General features: G+C 44.4%; 1 protein-coding gene across 1 annotated transcript in view; it reads right to left on the reverse strand.

The window, feature by feature from the left end:
* Positions 1-10,500: 10,500 nt before the first annotated feature.
* mlpha (melanophilin a) overlaps positions 10,501-22,500 on the reverse strand; it is a 13,067-nt gene continuing 1,067 nt past the window's right edge. The window contains exons 3-16 of the mRNA XM_084488096.1: positions 19,907-20,128; positions 19,177-19,289; positions 17,627-17,674; positions 17,477-17,535; positions 16,992-17,090; positions 16,495-16,606; positions 15,933-16,129; positions 15,250-15,333; positions 14,633-14,863; positions 13,316-13,492; positions 12,457-12,624; positions 12,156-12,218; positions 11,391-11,439; positions 10,501-10,931 (exon numbers count right to left, since the gene is read on the reverse strand). Coding sequence (XP_084344222.1) covers positions 10,882-10,931; positions 11,391-11,439; positions 12,156-12,218; positions 12,457-12,624; positions 13,316-13,492; positions 14,633-14,863; positions 15,250-15,333; positions 15,933-16,129; positions 16,495-16,606; positions 16,992-17,090; positions 17,477-17,535; positions 17,627-17,674; positions 19,177-19,289; positions 19,907-20,128 — 1,672 coding nt within the window. The 3' untranslated portion in view covers positions 10,501-10,881. The remainder of the gene's footprint in view (positions 10,932-11,390; positions 11,440-12,155; positions 12,219-12,456; positions 12,625-13,315; positions 13,493-14,632; positions 14,864-15,249; positions 15,334-15,932; positions 16,130-16,494; positions 16,607-16,991; positions 17,091-17,476; positions 17,536-17,626; positions 17,675-19,176; positions 19,290-19,906; positions 20,129-22,500) is intronic.

Raw genomic sequence — 22,500 nt, forward strand, 5'->3', positions numbered from 1 at the left:
ACACAGTGGAATGGTGACATTCCCGTGTGTCAGTGGCTGGACTAAATAGTCCTTCCCAAGGTTAGTTGTCTGCTTTATCTTTGAAATAAACACGTCAGGCATAACTACACCACTTAGTCAACCTAACATCATAATTTATTTGAAAGCTGTTGTATTTCTGTCCGCCCCCCCCCCCCCCCCCCCCCCCTCAATATATATCGATAAGAGACTGGACCACCAGATCTAGCAGCTGGGTTTGTTACAGAAACACGGTTCCATACTTATTTACAATCTTTGAGTGTTTTTCATTGTTGTGTCGACATTGGAGTATTAATCAATGAAGAACAGTGGAAGGTCATATTAAGTGTTAAACAGAAGTATTTAAATACAGCATGGTAATTCCTAGTTTTTTTTGGTCATTAAAATTATCAATAGTTATCGATATCGATCAATATGATCAAGTTATATCGAGATATGTCTTTCAGCCATATCGCCCAGGCCTACACACGACGTAACGCAAAGAAACGTTCATTTTTTGCGTTTATCATGTGATGCAACTTAGTTAGGCTTTCTCACTTGAAGCCCTTAGGCACCAAGGATAAAGGTAGGTAACTGAATAGGGGTCGAGGCTATAGGAAGCCTCCTTGAAGTGGGGACTCAGTGCACCAGGTTAACCCCAGCGGGGGGTTAGAACCGCGTTGGCCGCTATAGGTGAATAAGGACAATACACAGAGGGAGGGAAAGGAGGTCAGCCCACTCACACCGAGAATGGAATGATTTGGGTACACTCTGGTCTCTACACACACACACACACACACACACACACACACACACACACACAAACCAGTGCCAAGCCTGCACTCGGAAAGTGTGTTTTTTTTCAGAAAAAAACAAATGGCACAAAACTAAGGAAAATGTCTAGGTCACCAAACTTAACTCACACTCACGATAAAACCCAAGTGAGTGAGACCGCAAGGGAAAACTCACAGGATTCACAAACTGTTATTATTTTGTGTCAAGTCTTGCAAGATGGAATGGCTTCACATACTGGGTGCCCCGGACGTTACAGAATAAGACCCACATAACAAGCATGACGCAAGACTAAACCAACCCCAAAAAAACACTTCCCTGAGTCAAAAATGATTGATGAGGGAATAATCTGCCACTTCTTCCACTGCCAAGCAAACAGCCCGACTTCATAATAAAAAAAGAACAGTGTTGTGAGTAGAAGGAGAAGCACACAGGCCTATAGGGGAGGAACACAGCAGTCCACTGCCTTCTCTCATCATCCTTTTCCCAGTAAAGACTGAACCCGCAGCAGGCCTCATTCATACGTCTAGTAAGGGCGGCGAGAACGCGGCGGCACCGCTTATAGCTGATTGACCCGGACACATGATAGGTAGCAGTGTGGTTCAAGCCAGTTAAGGCCAAAGTATACTACTCCGTAATCCGTAATTTGACTCCGTAACTACGGAGACCCCTCGAGCGTTCGCAGTTCTCCGTCGGGATGTCGGGATACGCGACGCAATTCGCCGCCTGATCGATTTTATATGCTGCCTACTAACCATGTAAATATTGAAAAAGCTTTTCAAATCGTATTTGGTGTTTTATTAGTCCTTAAAGTGCAAAGTCAATAAGGTGCAAAGTCAAACTGGAAATGATTTTGTTAGAGGACCAATCACAGCCCTTGCCGTCTCCGTCTCCGTTGCCTCGACGGAGAGTTAAAAAATATTGGATGCGCATGTAGAGCTACGGAGAGGGTCTGCGACAGGCTCTCCGTGTCTACGTACAGCGCTTTACGGAGGACTATAAATCCACCTTCAGTCCTCAAATGGCGCATTGTAGAATGCAGATAAAACCTCAAAGACAGCCTTTTAACACTGAGCTCCGTACAGGGGACAGGTTTTAAAACAGACCCACATGAGAGAGAGAGAGAGCTCCTGTGTTCAGTACGATACAATGGGAATCCACAAACAATAGGGTGCAAGATGCAGGGAGATTCAATGGCAACGGGGCCCTGTAGCCATGCTAAACGCAGTAGAAATACAGGCTCCTTATCTCTGTAGAAATCCTTAGTCTCTCCTGCTCCCCTCTCACCTACTGGGTGGTTAACTTAACAGTCTGAGTCTGAAGAATCATGCAGAGCAGCTGCATTCTGTCTCGACCTAATTGACTTCACTTATTTTGATGTGAAGACTCATCACACGTCAACCTGCAAATTCAGCGACAAACTATCTTTTGAACAGAAGAACAAAAATGCAGTATTAGAGTGGTCTATGTCTCTTAAATTAAGTATTTGGCTTAATGCACACACTTATTGTATGTTGCACGTCCTGGCACTTAATGTACACACTTATTTTGCGTTGTACCTCCTGGCACTCAATGTACACACTGATTGTATGTTGTACATCCTGGCACTCAATGCACACACTTATTGTACGTTGTGCATCCTGGCACTAAATGTACACGCCTATGTATGTTGTACGTCCTGGCACTAAATGTACACACTTATTGTGTGTTGCACGTCCTGGCACTCGATGTACACACTTATTGTGTGTCGTGCATCCTGGCACTTAAAAATAGTGCTTAGCATTGTGCAGCATCTTATCCTAGTTATCGTTGTTGTATACGGGGAATGGGTCAACCTAGCGATTGTAATTGCTTGGCACTTGGCTCTACGAACATCCTTACTGTACCGACCACGATATATATCGCTGTTTCTCTTTCTTCTGCCAAATGGACTCATTGTGAGTCGCTTCGGAAAAAAGCGTCTGCTAAACGCCCTCAATGTAAATGTCGATTTAGTGCCCTAACCATGTAGGCGACACTCCCCGAGTTTCGATTCCCACCTGCATGAGATCCGACACCATGAGCGTTTCCTCTCTTCGTCACCCCACCGTCCTGACCCTCTACTTCCATGAGCAGAGCAGCACAGAGACAACGCAAGGGTCCCTCACATGGGACACGACATGCACCAGCCATTGGCTGTTACGCCGCTGTGTTGCGCGGCGTTGTGACAAATCTCTCCAGTAACACGGATCACGTGACCTACTGAACACAGTGACACAGTGCGTGTGTGTCTGTGTGTGCGTGTGCGTGGGTGCGGAGCGACTCTAAGGTTTAATCCCTTCCTCATTAGGCAGGGCAAGCCGGTCGCCAGTCCTCGTGGCCAAGCGTCTTAAAGAGGCGGCTTAAATAGGGCGGTAAGAGTCAAGCGTCCGAGGAGGCCAGCATGGTGTCTCTCTCTCTCGCCGACCAGAGAGCTGTGTCCTACATTCACTCATTCTATTATACCCACCCACTACTCCCCCCACAACCCCTCTGTATAGATCTATGGTTGGATAGGGTTTCACCGTTTGTTTTAATAGTTTCCTCCTCATGTCTGTCTGTCGTTATGACCAATCACCCTCCTGAATGTCCCTGGAAGGGGGGGATTGTTTTTTCAACCCTAATCATCAGAGGGATGAGGGTTACGGTGAGGGTTAGGGTTAGGGTGAGGGTTAGGATGAGGTTAAGGGGCTTTCGTATTATGTATCCTCCTGTGAAGCCCTCTGAGACCGGAACTGTGTTTTAGGGTGATGTAAAGCATTCAAATAAAATGGACATGACGTTTTTGCGGGACACACTATTTTATCTTACACCATTTTATTACAGTTCATTCTCAAGAGTTTTACAAATGCTTTCCTCTGCCCAAGTGTATTTGTTGTGGGGGGCATAGTGTGTGTGTGTGTGTGTGTGTGTGTGCGTGCGCGTGCGTGTACATGTGCATGTGTGTGCGTGTGTGTGTGCGTGTGTGTGTTCACTTCACACGGTATTCTTGTGACTGATTCTCTTGATCATCATCATCATAATTTTTCTCAAGAGTTCATCAAGTGAGCGTTAACAGAATCCTTCATTCTGATATGAATACACTTTGGAGCGACGCTTGAACAAACGGATGGTGCGAAAGTTGAATGGCCTGTCGAGTCAAGCTGTAGGACCACGTAGACACTTTGACGCAGTCGTGAACCTTAATGGTTCTGCATCGGGTTTTAGTGAGCGGACCAATCGCAGCCCTTGCGGCTGCGTCGCCTCGGTGGAAGGTTATAATTCTTGGGAGCCGTGCGTCAGGCCCTTGAGGTGGACGTGAGGAGGGCCCGCAAGGACGTAAGGGGTCCGTAACCCCCTTGCGTTGCGTGAACGTGGGACCATAATCAGCCCTTAAGGTGTTTCAGGGACGGTTCAGTTAAACGTCTCGGATTTATATAACAAACAAAGCTTCAGTTATTCTTTCATAATGACTTAATATTATTACTATTATGTATTAATGCCTTTAATGCCTTACCCTTATGATAAAGTAAACAGAGTGAATAAAAAAAAGTGTATAAATACCATACCCTTATGATAAAGGGGATTATTTTTGTTCATGTAATTGTTGCATTTGGCTGGAGGAAATAAATAAAATGTGATTGATTGATATCATCACAATTTAAATATACTGTAGTCCTTTGTATTCATTTCTACGTGGATATTGTTTGTTCATTGCTGGCAGTCATTTTTGCGTCGTATTTATGTAAGTACCATGTACATATGTGTACGCATTTGTAATTGTTTGTGTGGCTGCATCTGGTCTTGTTCTGCTTATTCGTTATAAGGTATACAGGCCTGTCTTGTGTAAATTCGATTTTGATCCCAGTGAGACTTCCTGTTTAAATAAAGGTAAGAAAATGTAATTGCCATGTAACTGTGTGAGGATGCCTCTAGGGTTGACTCCTCCAAGTCAACTAGAGGACGGATTAGTAGCCAGGCCCTTGCGTTAGTCGAGCAATCACATTTTTTGCTATGACAAGCATGTGCTTTCAATAGTGAGGAAGCAACCAAACTAATCAAGCAAACTAATGTTGTTCTGTGTCTTCATCTTTTTATTATCATTCTTCTATCTCCCCCTATAGTTTTTGAGGGATCAACACCAAACTAGTTTTATAGACCAAACAAACATCAACACCTGGGAGTTGTCAAATGAAATACACATATGGAAACAAGAAGTAAGCAGGTAAGAAAATGTGGTACAAATACTCCTTAATCATGCCCTACCTTAAGATATGTATTTGTATTTAGTAAAAAAAAAAAAAAAAAAGGAAATTGCAATTGCATTATATTTTTAATTATTATATATTTTTTTATTATTTTATGCAAATGATATTATGCAAATGAGACACCATTAACCAATCATGTCCGCTTCAGAGCAGCCCAGGAATTTCTAACTTGGTAAAGAGTTCAAGTACACGCCCCTTTGTCTTCGGTAGCTCAAATAATTACATCACAGTGTCGTTTAAAATCAGCACTGATGCGGAATAAATATTAACCAAACGATGGCTCTATAGAGAGGAGTGCTGCTCCCTGAACGTCTCCTTGGCGGATATACACACACAGAGGACTCATACTTCTAGCGGGGTGTATCTGCCAACGACGCGTTCAGATAGCAGCACTCCTCTTTATAGAGCCATCGCTCGGTCAATAGTTCCAACAAGAGGCCAAATACAAACGACCCTGTTCCTAAGCGCAGCGGAACTGGAGCTCAATCAAACGGGATACAACTCGCGTTTCTAAATGTCCCAAATGGATGAATGAATTTTGAATGAATGACTGAATGCATGGAAAAAAGGAGGGGTACTCATGTTGATATTATAATAATAATAATAATAACAGAGGAGGGGAGGCTGCTCGCTGATGGTTGCATCAAGGCTAATCCAGGGAAACGGTTGTGATGATGGTGAAGCTGATAAGTATGTGTGGAGCTGAGGACCCCACTGCTGCAGGGAGAGGTTTAGGAGATGCAGGTCACACACACACACACACACACACACACACACACACACGCACACACACACACGAACGCACGCACGCACACACACATGCACACACAGGGGAGCATGAAAAGCCACAGCTGTCAGTGTGCCGACTAGGTCAGGTCCAAACCTGATCCTGGCAAAGCTCTCTAGATCCAACACACACACACACACACACACACACACACACACACACACACACGTTTCTCCAGGTCCGGTGTTTCTGTGAGTCTAGTGTAAGTAGTGTAAACAGCATATTTTGGCATATTCTGTGTGTGCACATGACCATATAAGGTCGGTAGATATTGTGGAAAACCGATTCCGGGGTGAATTAAAGGAGGGAAAATGAAAGGACGGAACCAGGAAGAAACCATTCACAACGTCTTCTGAATGGAAGCTCGGCCCAATTCTCTGTTTCAAAAGCTATCTTTAATTAAGCTTGCAATCACATTCAGATAAACGCATATAACTGAATATATAACATACTTATGAAGTTATCATAGCTTCATAAAAATATCTTGGATTATATGTCAGCCGTTAATATCAGGCATTAGCAGCTGATGTTAGTGTGTCAGAGGTTGTCCAGCAATCTTATTGTACGACGGACATTTGAGCATCGCTGCACAGGACCGGACTGCCTGAGTGAAACGGATATCTGACCCGGGTTGTATACGTGACCATGCAAGCCTGCGGTTTGGTTCTTCCAAAGAGGGGCAATTACAGACAGTAGTGCATTCTCAGAGAAGATTGGATTACGGTGCTACTTTGTACTTTGTGGTTGTTTGTACACAAGGTTGATGAGGGGCGAGACCCAGGAGTTTCGCTGTTGCTCTGGGGCCAAACTGACCCTCTACACATATGAGGGTCCTGATTGGATGCTGACGAGAGTCGATGGATGTCTACACGTTGGCCATAAGGTCTAAAGACATAGAAAACAAACCAATTTCTTTTATTTATTTCAAAAACCTTTTTTATTTTAAGATTTATTTTTGCATTTTGTCTGCTTTTAATATAGAGAGGAAGGTGTGGAAGACAGAGGGGAGGACATGCAGTAAATGACCACAGGCCAGATTCGATCCTGGGTCTCTGCATTCAGGACTGTGCCTATATGGTACGCGCTTTAGCCCAGTGCACCACCGGGGTGCCCCATCAAGAACCATTTCAAGGCCAGCCAGGGCCATGTGCGGCTGTAAGGTTTAGATTGTGAACGTTGACCATCATTCACTTTATAGTTCATTGTCCAACATTTCATTCAAATGTGTTATAATGTGTTAGTAGCCCATGGCCATGATATGAACGTTAAACCAAATTAATTTCGGGTTTAGTTGTGCATGCTTTGGATCTGAGAGCAAAATGCCATAGCCTTATCCTGACCCAAACGTTCAGCTAAAAAAACACAATAGAAAATTAAATGATTTATTGATAAATATAATCCTATTCCCAAAGAAACGAGCTTGTCACCGGACATAATGGTACGAGCAGGCTGCATCAATAGTTCAAAGCCTTGTTATTTATCACTTCCTCCTGGAAGAGCATACATCCCTCACTGTAGGAGCGTGTGCCTCATGACGTAAGCAGCCAACGGATGACGGTGTGATAAATATGCTTTTCACAACACCGTTACATGGCTTCAGTTTCCACTATGCATGCAACACACGTATCAAGCCCTAAAACAGACCCAGGAGATCACCCTGTTATATAACGCGTCATCACTGTTTTGGTTGCATCTACACCGCCCCATCGTTCACATGCATGTGGACATGTCGGGCGGCAACATTTTCCAGCAGCATTCTTGACTATGTAGGCCAAAGCCAACGTCTCAGCTTGCAGACCGAAAATAATAGAGCTTTTGTTCAGCCAGAGAGAATGCATAGTGTTGCCTTTGAGGGTCCCCGCGTCACGCATAAATTACACTAATGATTGCTGCGTTTTGGCCAGTGAAGGTGGAGTAGGTCAACTGGCTAACAGGGATGTTTACCGGATGATCTGTCCTTGATATCACACACACACACACACACACACACACACACACACACACACACACACACACACACACACACACACATAAAAACAGATACTCATTTTGGGAACGTAGGATGGCTCAAGTGTATTCTTTTTGCGCAGTGCGAGTTTGTCTAGGATTTGACAGAACCAGACTAACTTACCTCCCGAGCGATTTGGTTCAAGGCATCGTCCTCTGCAGTCAGCTTCTCCCGGTTAGGGATCCGCCTCCTCCCGTTCACCTGAGTCCCCATGTTGCGCCTCTGTCAACCCCCTCGGCTAGATTTACAAAAAACAAAACACGATTTCGGGGGGGAATTTCGCCAGCCAAATGTCCCCTGGGTTGGATATCTCCTTTTTCACGTGTTGTAAAAAAAAACAAGGAAAAAGGCACACAAAACGTGGTCTATTCAGTTGCGACACGATACCGCGCAACGTTTTAGGATTTGATCCACCGTGCCGTCGTTCCCGTCCATCGGGTCTCCCACGCCCGCAGTGGCCAATCAAAAGGTCCCAATGGACCCTGACCCATCAGACATGCCTCGATGCCTGTTGCTGACGAGCACATTGGACGCTTGATGCTCCGACAACGGGGATCCTACGTCAGAAAACGACTCGTCAGCGACTTAATCCGCCCTCCTTCCACCAAACCACATGCAACGTTTGTATTTGATATCGGAGATGCAAGAGCGTGTCCACGGCCGTCTCCCTTCCAGATAGAGCATCCCTTCGACCCCCCCACGGGCCTCTTGAGTCCTGAACGTCGCTCAAAAAAAAAGAGGGAGGAAACTTTTATTGCGAATTGATCCCTGATGACGTCGGCCAGAAGATGTATTCACGTTTCGGGGCACGGCCCTCTGCAGAGCACGCAGAATGGCATCCTCTGCCACCCGGGACCGAGCACCGTGCAGCCCGCAGCCAAGACTACACTCGACCGCTTGTCCCAGTCCTGAGATATGTTTCCATTTCGTTTCCATTTCGTTTCCTGCAGTCAGGCCGATGTGTGGTGCGGGGCTGCAGGGCTGTGTCCTATTCGCAGACTGTAGTCGATTGAAAAAGACACCCGCGTTTAATAACTGTCTGATTATAATGAAATTTAATTCATACAAAGAGTGAGTTTCTATTAGAGGAATTGAATAGACAATATAATACATATGAATACAATACATAGATATTATTATAATACAATTGTAGCCTACTTGTACTTGTAGGCCTTGTGTAGTTGTACAGTTCCCTCTAGTGGTGAAGTAACGCAATATACATTTTAGCAAAGGGATCATTTTGTCATTCATTATATGTGATATCCACATTTAAAAGCAGTAGTTCACTCATTTTGCATTTTTTTGGGGGAATTTGATTCAGGTCCACTCCACCATCAGTCACATGTTTGCAAGAAGTGCAAACTCAATTAAGGTCAAATTTTCCAACAATTCAATGGTAGGCTACGATATGCATATATATTATATATTGTCCGTGATGTGCAATTGTGTTCCATTTCAATTGTTGGTTTTCTTAAAATTATAATGCTTATTACGCAGGTAGATTTGCCTTTTAGAAGCCTCCTTCCTTTGGTCACACCCCCCTGACGTCACAGCAACCTGACGTGGAGCTGGTGCGTTTGAGAACACAACACCAACTCGATTGGTAGCCTATGATGACCTCTGAACTCTAGCTCTATGCCCAGACTCCACATGCAGAAGCTACGGGAGAGTGCTGATGTCCTTGTCAAGGTAAGCCTACAAGGAATTTGTTAATAACATCTGTAAATTATAAATGATACCAGACAGCAAGATACAAAAAAAGGTTGTTGCAGTTGTTTTGTGTGCTGTTCAATGTCTAAAATTATGACGTCAACGGGTGCAAATTAAATTTAAATCGCTACATCAAGGTTTATCAGATAACAACGCCTCATGAAACCACACAAAGATAGGCCTATAAAGAATAAAATGCTCATATGTTTTAGTTTGTGTTTAAATATTAATTGTAATTTATTTGCTTCCATGTATTTTTATTGTTTGGCAGTGTGTTTATGTATTCACAATATTTCCCACTCAACAGTTAGTCTCTTTAGTGCACTTAATATTTGACTGGATTAGAATATGGTTTATGGTTTTGCATGACTATGTATTCTATCTGTTATAGTTTATCTATTGACTTATTACTTGGCCACCATGCATATTGCACAAACACATTTAAAGAAGGAAATCAATTTAATCTTTCTGTACTTTGTTTATTTGAGATACAGAGAGCAGTAGGCTACAGTACAGTTGGAAAATAAAGTCAAGAACAGCCTTTTCTTTGCAATGCACTTTTACTACAATTTTTATAACCTATTTATGCATGAAGCTTTTCTCATAATATTTCCAAAGACCTTTGTTTTACAGACGTGCATGTTTGAATGATAGCATCCTTTAATATACATCATGGTGTGAATCATAACCACAAAAATACGATGATAACCTTTTATATAATATTGTTCTATTTGTGTTGCATTTCCTTAAGGTGTTTCTGCAAAAGGAATAACAAAGTTACAAATACTTTAGAAAATTATTAAATATAAATAGTGTTTTAGAATGCTGAATATAACCAATTATCTATAGTGATAGTTGAGTCAATTACAGATTTCAATCACCTCATTGGTGATTGAAATCTATTTGCTGAAGAACAAGAGAAGAATTCAAACTTAGTGTCAAACAAACTTTTGAACCTTTAAAGCATGATCTTACAAAGAAGCTTCATTCATAAAAAATTGAAATGTTGTGTCAGAGGAAAAAAAATCTGATGGGCAGACAAAATACACGAGCGAGGGGTGGAGAAAAATGTAGGAAAAAAGGTTGAATGGAAATTATTTGGTCATATAATAAAGTTTTGTAACAATTTTGCCGTGCCCAAATATGGTTGATTTGGCTGACATTACAAACAATTTCCAAAAAGCTAACACAATTTATTTGAGAATCCTCATCCTTCACCCCTGAGATCCTCCCCCCTTCTTGTCTTCCCTCTATTGAACTGAAATAAAATGAGTTTCTTTCCTCATGAAAGTCCTCTTTGTGTGTGTGTGTTGGGGGGCCCCTCAATGCATGGTGGGGGGTCTCCACATGGATCCTGACCCGTTGCTGCTTCCTGTTGGATCAGAAGACGGTTTCAGATGATTTTTATAAAGGTCCAACATAGTCAAAGTCTCAACACAGAATAACTTTACCGCTAGACTTTTCCTTTAGGTATTTGTTATGAACTTCTTTATTATTGATATAGCTTAGTATTGTGGGAAGAACCCTAATAGTTTGTTAACTCTTAGCTGTAGCATGCTGACTGGGCTAATTGTGCTAGCTGCCTCTGTATCTATCTTCATTATCTCCATCGCATACTATTATGAAACATAATGGTATAAAATGTATAGCCTCACAATACCATGATCTCATGAATACATTTCTTAGATTTACCTTTTGTTATACAAAGGCTTTGTAACTTTGAAAATCACTTTTTGAATAAACTTGATGTGAATTCAGTTTATGAATAAAACTTCACATGAATTCAGTTCATGAATAAAACCTCATGTGAGTTGGGGGATTTCAGGCTTACTTGCTGATGGGTCTTGGGTGGACCTTTTCCTTTGCTGGGAGCCGGAGATCTGAGAGAATGAGAAGATGCTCAGTGAATGTGTGTGTGATGTGCACGTGTCGTGTGCCACAAACCCGTTCAATGCATGTGAAATCATGTCACTTATACATTCTATATAAAATGAAACATAATGTGTATCATCAAACATGAAGGCTACAAGTCTATCATCCTATTAAACTTAATCCACAAAATATTAGTCACTCAATTTAGTACACAAAAAGTAAATCAAACGCACCTTTGACCCCCTACCCAAAACCAGTGACCAATGGGGCAGAAAAACGGAACTGAACCAATCAGAGGAATCAACATGGAATGGTGTGCTGTTGAGCACTGTAGTGTCCAGACCATAGACATCCAAAGGCCATGCAAGAATGACTGTAGTCCTGACTTATTTGGTAGGGCTAGAACTGGACACAGGGGGGCGCCAGACCACAACAACACTAACCTCTATATACTCAAATGACCTTGACAAATGAAAATATCTGATAATCAGTCCACAAACCCAGACAAGAAACGTGTGTGTCATTGTGTAAACACCATTGTTCCTGAATTTTCAGAGTTGAATCAAAGTTAAGTTATCAAATCATATCAAGAATTATTTGGGGTAGAAGCACCCAAGGCGGTCAATCGCCCCAAAACCTTTTGAAACAACTTATTGAAAAATCTGGTCTCTCTGGAGAAATACGATGGACAGTCGGATGGTTCTGATTGGATTCTTCCACCCACCTTCTTTTTCTTGTCCAGCCCCACAGTGCTGAGGGCGGCGATCTTGCCCTCTATGTCTGAGACCTGTCAGAAAGACACTGTAAGTAAGGCAGCATCACCCCAAGCCCCCCCCCCCGCCCAATCTGCCCATGAGCAAGACTTTTGCAATTTTGGCGCTATGAACACATTTTACTTTTAAGACTGTTGAAACCTTTCACACACTTTTTCAATTATTATTAAAAGTCTCAAATACATAATAATTGCGCACGGCTCCATAATCTACTTTTGGTCGTTTGGACGAGCGGAAGCAGGTCTCACGCACCTCACTCTCCGTGCTCTGGACACGCGCGGCGGTCTTGGCCACCACGTCCTCCAGCTCGGACAGGTCAGAGTCCGTGGCGCCACCGCCGCCAAAGCGGTTTTTGGCGTTTTGCTCCAACTGCTTCAACTTGGTCTCCAACTCAAAGGACTTCCCGGCAGCCATGTAAACCTGCATGAGAGGTTTATAACACAATATAGAGTCCTGTGACGGTCCATCACCTCCAACTTACTTCTGTAGCGGTCTGTTAACAAGTGAGGGCTGGGTATCGCTCTGAGGGATAGATTCCTTAAATCCCATTAGGACTATTTGCGGCATATCACATGTCATTATAATTGAATCAGTGTAAAGAGTAAACTTAAGAGTTAGGTATGGCTCCGGTTATGTATGGCTCTGGGATTTAAAGTCACTACCTGTTGGTAGACAGTGGACACTTCACTGATTATAGCTGCCTTTCAAAACATTGTTGTCCTTTCTCGTTGTTTTGGAATATTCTTCAGAGGGTGCACATTTTATGTTGAATATGAATCATCCATTAACAGAATCATTTGTGTATTTTGCATGTTAAAATAGCCTGAATAATGTCTCCTTTCTATCAATTCCAGTTATTGATTTAGGTTATTTCACCCACTAGAAGGACTACACCATTGCTCTGAAGTGCCCATGGCTGTGTAACAACTCAGATATAAATACCCAGCCCGACCGATAAGCTATCGTTGGGCTATGCAGCTGGGGACAGCAGCAAAAAGACAAACAACACACTTGTCACATGCTCTAAACAATGCAGGGAGGCGTGGCTTAAACAAAACCCGACATGCAGTTTCGTCTCTTTTCATTGTGTCCATTTTTTTTTAATTCTTACATTTTCCTCAAGTTCTCTGTAAGCATCGTCTGCCTGCTTTAGGCCGGTCCCAACTAAGGGGTACAGTGTTTCGTTTGGCTCTTTCGCGAGGCCGTACTCGACCATCGCGTTTTCTGTCGCGTTTATGGTTCTCAGGACCTCAGTGGTGAGGTCACAGAGGCCGGCCGCCGTGGATCTCTGGAAGCCATGTAGAGGGGACAGACGTTAGCAGCTGGAAAACTCTCCCGCCCAGACATCTGCACGCTATCGCTAGGTAGGCTTACGGTAGCTACCTGCCTGGCTTCACTTGAATGGGGTGCTGGTGTCGGGGCGGGAGTGTCTCACTTAAGACCTGCACTTTGTCGCTTTTCACCATCGGGCATCCCTTTTGCTCCACCAGTACACCCAGAGGCTTTTTTTGTTATCTCTTTAAAAGTCGATTTTGTGTCTGTGGAAGGAAAATCTACCAAGGCAGCTTCATCACAGAGTGTTTACCTTTTTTTTTAATAAGAATAGCAGAATCATTTTTTAAAAGAGAATCCCTCATAAGCACTGGTTATGGTCTACATTAAAGGTCTATTGGTCTTCTGTAGACCATTACAGAAAACCATGGTGAAGTCCGGTAGGTAGCTACTGATCTATTGCATCCACACATAGCCTGCATAGCGTAGCACACGGCATTTAGAATAAAGCCGATATGTCAGAGCTGCCTTTAGCATTGAGGCAAGCAGTTAGAGGTTGCAGTGTCACAAGCCAAATTATTTGAAGAGAATTTACACGCAGTACAACATCAGAGCATTTATTCGTCACTTGGCTTAAATCTTGAACCTGTAAGTTGTCCACAGAGAGATCTTAAATTGGATCTCGGTTTCATCAAACCAAGTGGAATGAATTAACCTTGTGTTTCCTCTAAAAGCCTGTGATTGTCAAGTTTTGAGTTGGCATGCAAGACATTACAGATTACAGATCTATGATAATGTTATTTACAGCGTCTATCAATGATGGATCTATCTATGAGTCAAATCTATGTTTTGATCTGTCTTCAAGCAAAGCCATGCAGTGGAAGCCATGCTCAGTTCAGATGCTGCATTCATACCCATTAGGAACTTCGAGGTTTCTGCTCATATGGAATGGGGAGTCACAAGTGGCTAAATTGAGGCGATTGAACACGTGACATACATTCATCCATCCTCTCATCTGGTACATCATAAACCTCCAGGCTCCTATTTGGTATCATTGCACTGCGAGAACCCACGCAGCCACAACCTGTGAACGATAGACACCACATCGAGCCAGATTCATCCTAAATCACCTTTGACCTTCTGGCCAGTACCGTACCTTCTGACCCTCGGTTGGCATCTCATCGCTGGAAGAGCTGAGCTCGGGGTCTTTCAGAACTCGAGGAGTGCTGGTCTTGGCCGGGGTCCCTTTGGCCATGAAGGACGGGAGCTTCTTGCCTGCCTCCTCCTCCCCCGAGGAGAGCCCCTTATCGCTGAGGTTCCCCGCCAGCTGGCGCAGCTTCCTCCGGAGCTTCTCCTCCTCGGTGCCCCCTGGGGCCTTCTGGCCGTCCTGCCGGGAGAGACTGCAGCCCTCAGAACAGATCTCATGTACCGCTTGGAATAGCAATCCGGAAACTGGATATCGAATTGAGTTAGACTCAGAAACAGAGCGCAGATTGAAGGGTGGGTGTGTGGCTGAGGCCTACTGCTACCCGGAGGAAACTTGGTTTCTTTGGCAGGAGGTTCTGGTCATGATTGACCTCTAAGCCAATCAGAACCTAGATTTCACCTGATCAATTATGAACTGATTCAAAGTAGCATGACCGCAAATTTGCCGTATTAGAGTGATGAGGCTCTTATATATAACGCTTTTAGGAACTCTGCATGGAGGCCAACCTCGTCGTCCGCATGTTCTGTGCAGTGAATCTGAGACTGCTTCACAGTCTCTGGCCTCACCTCCTCGTCTGGAGAAACCATCTTCTCCTCCAGTCGGTTCAGGAGACTCTCGATCGCCGACATCCTCTTGCTCAGCTCATTGATCTGCAAAGTTCATTCAATCCACATATCAGAGAGAATTTTTTAACTTGGGTGCTAGTTGCTTGTTATAGTTGTATTGCTAGTGGGGAATCTATAGGGTGTTATACAGCCATTAATATCAATGTTATTATGTGTTACAGGTAGTATACTGTTGGTGGAACGGTGCAGTAGTAGTAGTAGTAGTAGTAGTAGTATCAGTTTAAATTACTAGGGTGGTCCCAGCCTGTAGTAGTAGTAGTAGTAGTAGTAATAGTAGTAGTATCAATAACTAGTGTGGTCCCAGCTTACTGTAGTAGTAGTAGTAGTAGTAGCATCAATGTTAATAACTAGGGTGGTCCCAGTCTGTAGGAGTAGTAGTAGTAGCACTAGTAGTGTACTGGTAGTTGTAGTAGGAGTAGTAGTAGTATCAGCGTAAATAACTAGGGTGGTCCCAGCTTATTGTAGTAGTAGTACTAGTAGTAGTAGTAGTAGTAGTATCAATGTTAATAACTAGGGTGGTTCCAGTCTGTAGGAGTAGTAGTAGTAGTAGTGTACTGGTAGTTGTAGTAATAGTAGGAGTAGTAGTAGTATCAGCGTAAATAACTAGGGTGGTCCCAGCCTACCGGGGGCGGTTGGCCGAGGTTCTCCTGGGAGGAGGCCTTGCTGTTGCGTCTGCGGAAGGGTGCGGCGGGCTGGTACGGCCCCGCATAGCGCGGCATGTCCTCCTCGTCCGAGGTGTCCACGTACTGCTGGCGCGCCACAGAGGAGCTGATCTTGGACAGGGAGCGGGCGCGCTCCAACCGATGCTCGCCGTAGTCCTCTGGGACACGGGGACAAGGTCAGCACAAGGTCCACACAGCGCTCTCGTCAGCTGACCTTTCGTGCCTCCAATGATCGAATCAATGATCATTTGCAAAGGGTTTGCGAGCAGTGAATAGGTGGGCCCTCAGGCACCACTTTTATTTTGATGAACAAATCCTCTGCACTATTTGTACTCGACTAACTAACGGAAACTTGCTAGCTCAGTGCAGGGATGGAACAAAAACAACCATGCACGAAACAATTCAGGACTTTTGTTCTAAACCTCAGCCTCTGTTCGATACTAGTCCAGTGTTGGATACTAGTCGGGTATTAAATACTCGTCAGGTGTTTGATGCTGGTCAGGTATTGGCGTTTTGCATGTACCGGGGCGCATTGCGTAGCGGTCCAGACTCCTCCTGCGGTTCATGCGGTAGTTGTGCATCTCATTCTGGTATTCCAGGTCGTTTCTGTAGCCTCCCCGCTCGTCTTGGTATTGCTAAAAGGTTGAGATGCAGAGTATCAGTAGTGGTAAAATAAAAAAATGATTCAGGTAATCCGTCATAGAATATACCTATTCATAGGTTGTTGGTAAACTATATTTCTGTATTTTCACAAATAGAAGTTAAGCAGAGCAGAGCACAATTTTTTTTAACAAAACCAAATAGTTCATATTTTATAAGGGGATATGTATAAGAGAAAGTAAATAAGATGATCATCTTTGATCAAAAGTATTATTTTTTTCAGATTTTGTTTCAGGGCAAACGGATCGTGGTAATCTGCGCCATCTGATTTCGAACTGTAGATGGCAGCAAACTCAACTCAAGTAAGCTACCCCATAGTCACTCTTTAAAGACAAGGAAGGATAAAAAGGTGAAGACGACCTGCATAGACTGCCTGCGGGATACGGGGTATGGTGGGTAGTAGTCCTCCGGTTCAAAGTCCATGGGATGCACAGAGAGCAAACGCTTGTTCTTGCGCATCTGAAAAGCAGTTGATCTAGTTATTTATATTATATCATATCCAATTGTATGATACCGTATTATACTATAATATATTGTCACGGTAGTTATATTATATATATAGCTAGTTCAGCAAGACACCCTTTGAAAACTGTTTGTTTTGCATCAGTACATTTTATGACACTGAAACAAATCACTGAACATACTTTTGAGGAATTCATTAAAATACATTTATGTCTTATTTTTTATTACATTTATAAAATAAATGTATCCATTATCTCACTTCATTAAAAGGTAAGCTATGTCAAGTCAAAAAACAACAGCAGTACAGAATCCCGGATAAGATTCCCCCTTTAACGTTTGAACAATCAGTGTATCATGGTTTAGTCCTTTGAAGAAGTGGTTACCATTTTGTAGCGCTGTGCCTCTGCCTCTGCATGGTCCTCCTCCACTCCGTTGTACGGGTCTGGAATCAAACATGGTTTATAAATCGGATGTGCATCAGGTCAACGTCAGAGTGGGTCAGTAAACGGTTATCCTAAAGGCTTGATACTCACGGCGTGGGCCTACGTCAGGCATGCTCTGGGTGTCGTCGTCACGACCGCCTGAGAAACGGGAGTGACATTTCACCGGTTATTTATTGATATTTCAATTCATGATACAGATTGTGATTGGTTGATTTACATGCCAATGGTGTGTGGGCCATTTGGTTTTAAATAACGGGAAACCTCTGCCTTTGAACAGTTCTGTCAATGCATTACTAATCCAACATTAACACAGCAGTGAAATACAATTATCGACCAGATGTTTTCTTGACGACATGAAAAAACAAAAACGCTCAGAGCGCTGTGGAAGAATATTAAAATGTCAGCTGAATAAGTTGATAAAAAGCCACAATTGTATTAAAGATGAACATAATGTCTAATCACTGTTGGTAACTGGTATAAGTGGAATAAACCACTCAAGCATGATGAGGATCCTCTGCTTCGCCTCCTTTTCCCACACGTCGTGGTGTATATTCCTTAATTAAATATGATTTAAATGTATAGATCTAAATATTTTTCTGTCTGTTTGACCTCTTCTCAAACTATTGTATGGTTGTGAATTCCCGAGTGACATCATGCATCATCGTTCCCTGGCCTAGAGGCCATTCCACACTGCTGCTTTTATTCCTTTTTTGGGTTGGATTGTCACATGCAGGTCACATTAGACAGCTGATCCTGGGTGTTGCGGTTTTTACGAGCCGATCGCTGTGTCTGATCACCACCCACCAGCTGATCGATAGTCATGGACACAGAAGTGTGTCAGAGTGTCATTTAGGAATGATGGGGGGGTTAGTTCATTGTGGCAATTGGGTCATGAAGTGGTTCTTGCAGATGAAGAACACAGATTTAAACACTGAAACATGTTTGGGGTGTTGGAGCTTTTATGCTGAAAGAACCACTGAATTTTGGCTTTTATTTTGGAGACATGGCATTCTGTTCGTTTTGGGTACATAAGAACTGGTTGCTTTGGTTGACGTAAGATACACATTTACTGAATTTAATTGTTTTGTATGGAGTAGATCAGACGGTAGCATGATAAGGCTTTTCCTATCACTCTACCACTAGGTGATGCCCATGTGCCTAGTAAGAGTTTCTACATAATGTGTGTCTTAAAAAATACATTTTAAATGTATTCAAAAGAAAATAAACTGTACCTTTATCTGTGCTTTGAGTGTCTCTACCAGATCGTAATGGCCTGGCCAAAGCTGTTTCACTTGGCTGTGAGTCACTGCATGTAAACTCATTATCGATCGAGACGTATTGATCCCCCGTTGCGATTTCCATGGCCCCTTTGAGACTTTGAAGCCAGAGAGAACGCATGCAGCCTTATGATGAAGAGGGCTGGTAACTCTGCCAGCTGACAATCTGCTGACCACATTATGACTAATGGCTATGTTTGGATTTAGTGAAACAAAAACTTGATTTTGAACATCTCAATTTTAGACCAGCGGAGTCGTTTAAGAGTACATTGAACATACGAACGTTGAGCTTAGAGCGTTTGGCAGCAGGCACGACCCAAACGTTCACAGGTGCGGCTTGAGTCTCCTCCCGCCTTCACTCACCGTCGCCGTTCAGCCTCTTGTAGAGTGACCTCATCACCTTGGCACTGCCGAAGCGCTTGAAGCGGTTGCGCACGTTGTCGTGGTACCACCCCAGGGTGCCGATCTTCAGAACCCTGTAGGACATCACAGCTGACACACTTCAGTCCTCCTCTGCCACACACTGGTGTGTCCACACCTGTCCTCTATGTCTACACACTGGTGTGTACACACCGGTCCTCCTCGTCTAGCCCCTGGTGGGTCCATACCATTTAAACAGGAGGGCCCGGGACATCAGAATAACACCAGACACCGTACCACCACAACTCTCCCGTTGTGGAACGGCGCAGAGAACTGATAATCTGATAATCTGATAATCAGTCCACACTGACTGTATAAACAGTCTGCTACACTTGATCTATTCTGGAGTTAAGTTCAAATCCTTTCAACTGCCATGTTTATTTGGGGTTGCCAATGGATTCGTAAAGAAAATAGAAAAATACAAATAAAATAGTGTTTTCTTCAGGAATAACCTTTTTCGTTCGGCACATCCCATCATTAATAACATAATAATAATAATAACAATAATCCCCAAGGAGCATTAAAGTCAAAGAGAGGGCGAGTTGACTTTTCACGCGGTTTAAACAGTAATAAAAAGCTGTATCTCTCTTCAGAGCATGCCACACGTGCCGATGTTTCACCATCCACAGAACACGCTGCTGGTCCCTAACCCCAGTACAGTACTCTCTCTCACCTGGTCATGCGGCAGTTGTCGCACACCCAGCCATGCTCCTTCTTGTTGTAGCGGCTGCACCCCTTGCACGTGTACAGCTGGCAGTCCAGACACTGGCGCTTGTTGTTGATGAGGAACTTGAAGGGCTGCAGGCAGCGGATGCAGTGGGAGTCACTCAGGTTGGTCTGCGAGCCCAGCAGCTCCCGCTTGGTGTCCTCCTTCTCGATCTTAGTCTTCAGCGTCCTGGGGGAGGGACGGGGGACGGCCAGAGAGGCATAGAGACACACAGAGAGAGAGAGAGAGACACACATAGAGACAGAGACACACAGAGACAGAGAGAGAGAGAGAGAGAGAGAGAGAGAGACACACATAGAGACAGAGACACACAGAGACACAGAGAGAGAGAGAGAGACACACATAGAGACAGAGACACACAGAGACAGAGAGAGAGAGACACACACAAAGAGAAAGAGACACAGAGACATATACACACAGAGACAGAGAGACAGGGACACACAGAGAGACACACACAGACACAGACACACAGAGAAAGAGACAAACAGAGTTAAAAACAGAGAGAGAGAGAGACATACAGAGACAGAGGGAGAGAGAGTGTGGTCAACAAAAAGCTTGGACTGCAGCTGATGTCCGGAAAGGAGGAAAACAACGACCTGTTGTTCCTATGAGATCATCAAGCCTTCGGTACCTAGCTTACTAATGCTGCTATGGTTCTCTAAAGGCCAAACTGTGGTGTTCAAACTGTTGCTTGGGATACCCTAAGTGGGTGGCAGGATACAGAAGAACAGAAACGATACATGTCTGCTTCGTTGGATCACCAGAATGTTTGATGACGTCTGGAAGGGAAATTCTCATTGGCTGATGGTTTATTCACTGAGTCTCAAATATGAATCCAAAATCGGATGGCTTCAAAGTTCACAGATGCTGTTTCACTGTGTTGTGTTGTGTTGTGTTGTGTGGAGAAAGTTCTGACCTCGTCTCCTATCTTGTCCTTTTAACCATTTACAACTGAATGTTAATGTTTCACACCAGAAAAACGTTAGGGAGTAGTTCTGTCAGTTATAGGGTATCAAGAAATTGTATGGGGTGGGGGGAGGGGGGGACACTTCATAGAAACCACAGGATAATTCCCTCATGACACCACTGATGACAGTGTTCACAGCCTATAGACGGTCACAGCAGGACACTTTACCCTTTCCTCTCCCCCCTGCCCCCCCCCCCCCCCCCCCCTCCCCCATATCAGGGGTTGTATCACATGGTGTCAGGGCTTCACGTGGGGAAGTGCACAATTTCAACTGCAAATCCCCTGTAGCCCCAACGCAACCGCTACCCCCACACACACACATACTCACAAGATCAGCTAGCTAACAGCGGCAGTAGAGCGCGGTGGGTTTCTCTGCACTACATCCTGGACCGGGGTGGGGGGTTAAGGGGAGGTCAAGGGTCGAGGTTCCATCGAGATAGCTACAGGCTGTCCAGGCCAGACGGAGACACTGGCTCTTCTTCAGACCGACGTAGTGGTCGTAGTGCAGTCAGGGCCTGCGGGGGGGTGGTGTGGTAACAACTGCCTCTATGGGGGCGGGGGGGGGTTTGGTTGGAGAAGCTTTGCGACTTAACACCTCCGTCGCCGAGGGAGCTTGGCGTCGACCGCGAAAGACGCCAGGCACGCGCCGTCGCCGGTTCAGCGGTTGAGACGGCTAGTGCGCTAACTCTCTTCTTCTGCCTCCTTCTCGACAACGCAACTGAATAATATGTTCGTGTGTCAGTGTGTCTGTGTGTGTGTGTGTGTGTGTGTGTGTGTGCGTGTGTGTGTCTGTCTGCGTACAACAAGGTTTGAGGTAAGATTACCCTCCCCAGGCTATGGGGCCAAACACCATCTCATCATCACCATCTTCGCTTCCCTCATAACGAATCGCCTCCTTCTCTCTAGGGCCTCTCCAGACCCGCTAGATCTGATTCATGGAAATGCAGCCACATGTCCACAAAGAAAGTGTCCAAAAAATGTCACGTATTAACAACCTGTTGCCGTTTTATTCGGCGGGTTCTTACAAAAAAACCTATGTCTGGCCGCTGGCACGACGACTGAGCTTGAGAGCGTGTGATCGTTCAAATAGTGCGGCCTCATTCGGGGCACATTTTGAAAGTCGATCTTTCACAAGCTCAGGCGCGCAATCCAAGGGCGCAATATCAACTCAACACCGCCGTGCACCACGCTTCTTCCTGCTGCACGTAAACGTACAAGTGGCAGTGGGTCAGCCTGTCCACATACAGATGTTTTTTTTTTTCCCCCAGTTCGGTGGACGGAGGCCCTCCCGTAATACTGTGTCGCTCCACGTTGGCCTACAAGGGTGTGGGGAGACGATAGACAGAGAGCTCCTTGTGGCGTTGGTGGGCCAGTGTCTACGTCCTCTCTGTGTGTGTGTGTGTGTGTGTGTGTGTGTGGGAGGGTTGGTGTGTAGGGGTGTGTGTTTGGTGATGAGGAGGCCTTGTGACCGAGCCATGATCATCATGATGGCCCAGCTGAACAACAACGGCTTTCACGCCGCACACACACACACACACACACACACACACGCGCACGCACACACACACACACA

The sequence above is a fragment of the Micromesistius poutassou genome (genome assembly GCF_964030765.1).
Source record: "Micromesistius poutassou genome assembly, chromosome: 24".
NCBI classification, from domain to species: Eukaryota; Metazoa; Chordata; class Actinopteri; order Gadiformes; family Gadidae; genus Micromesistius; species Micromesistius poutassou.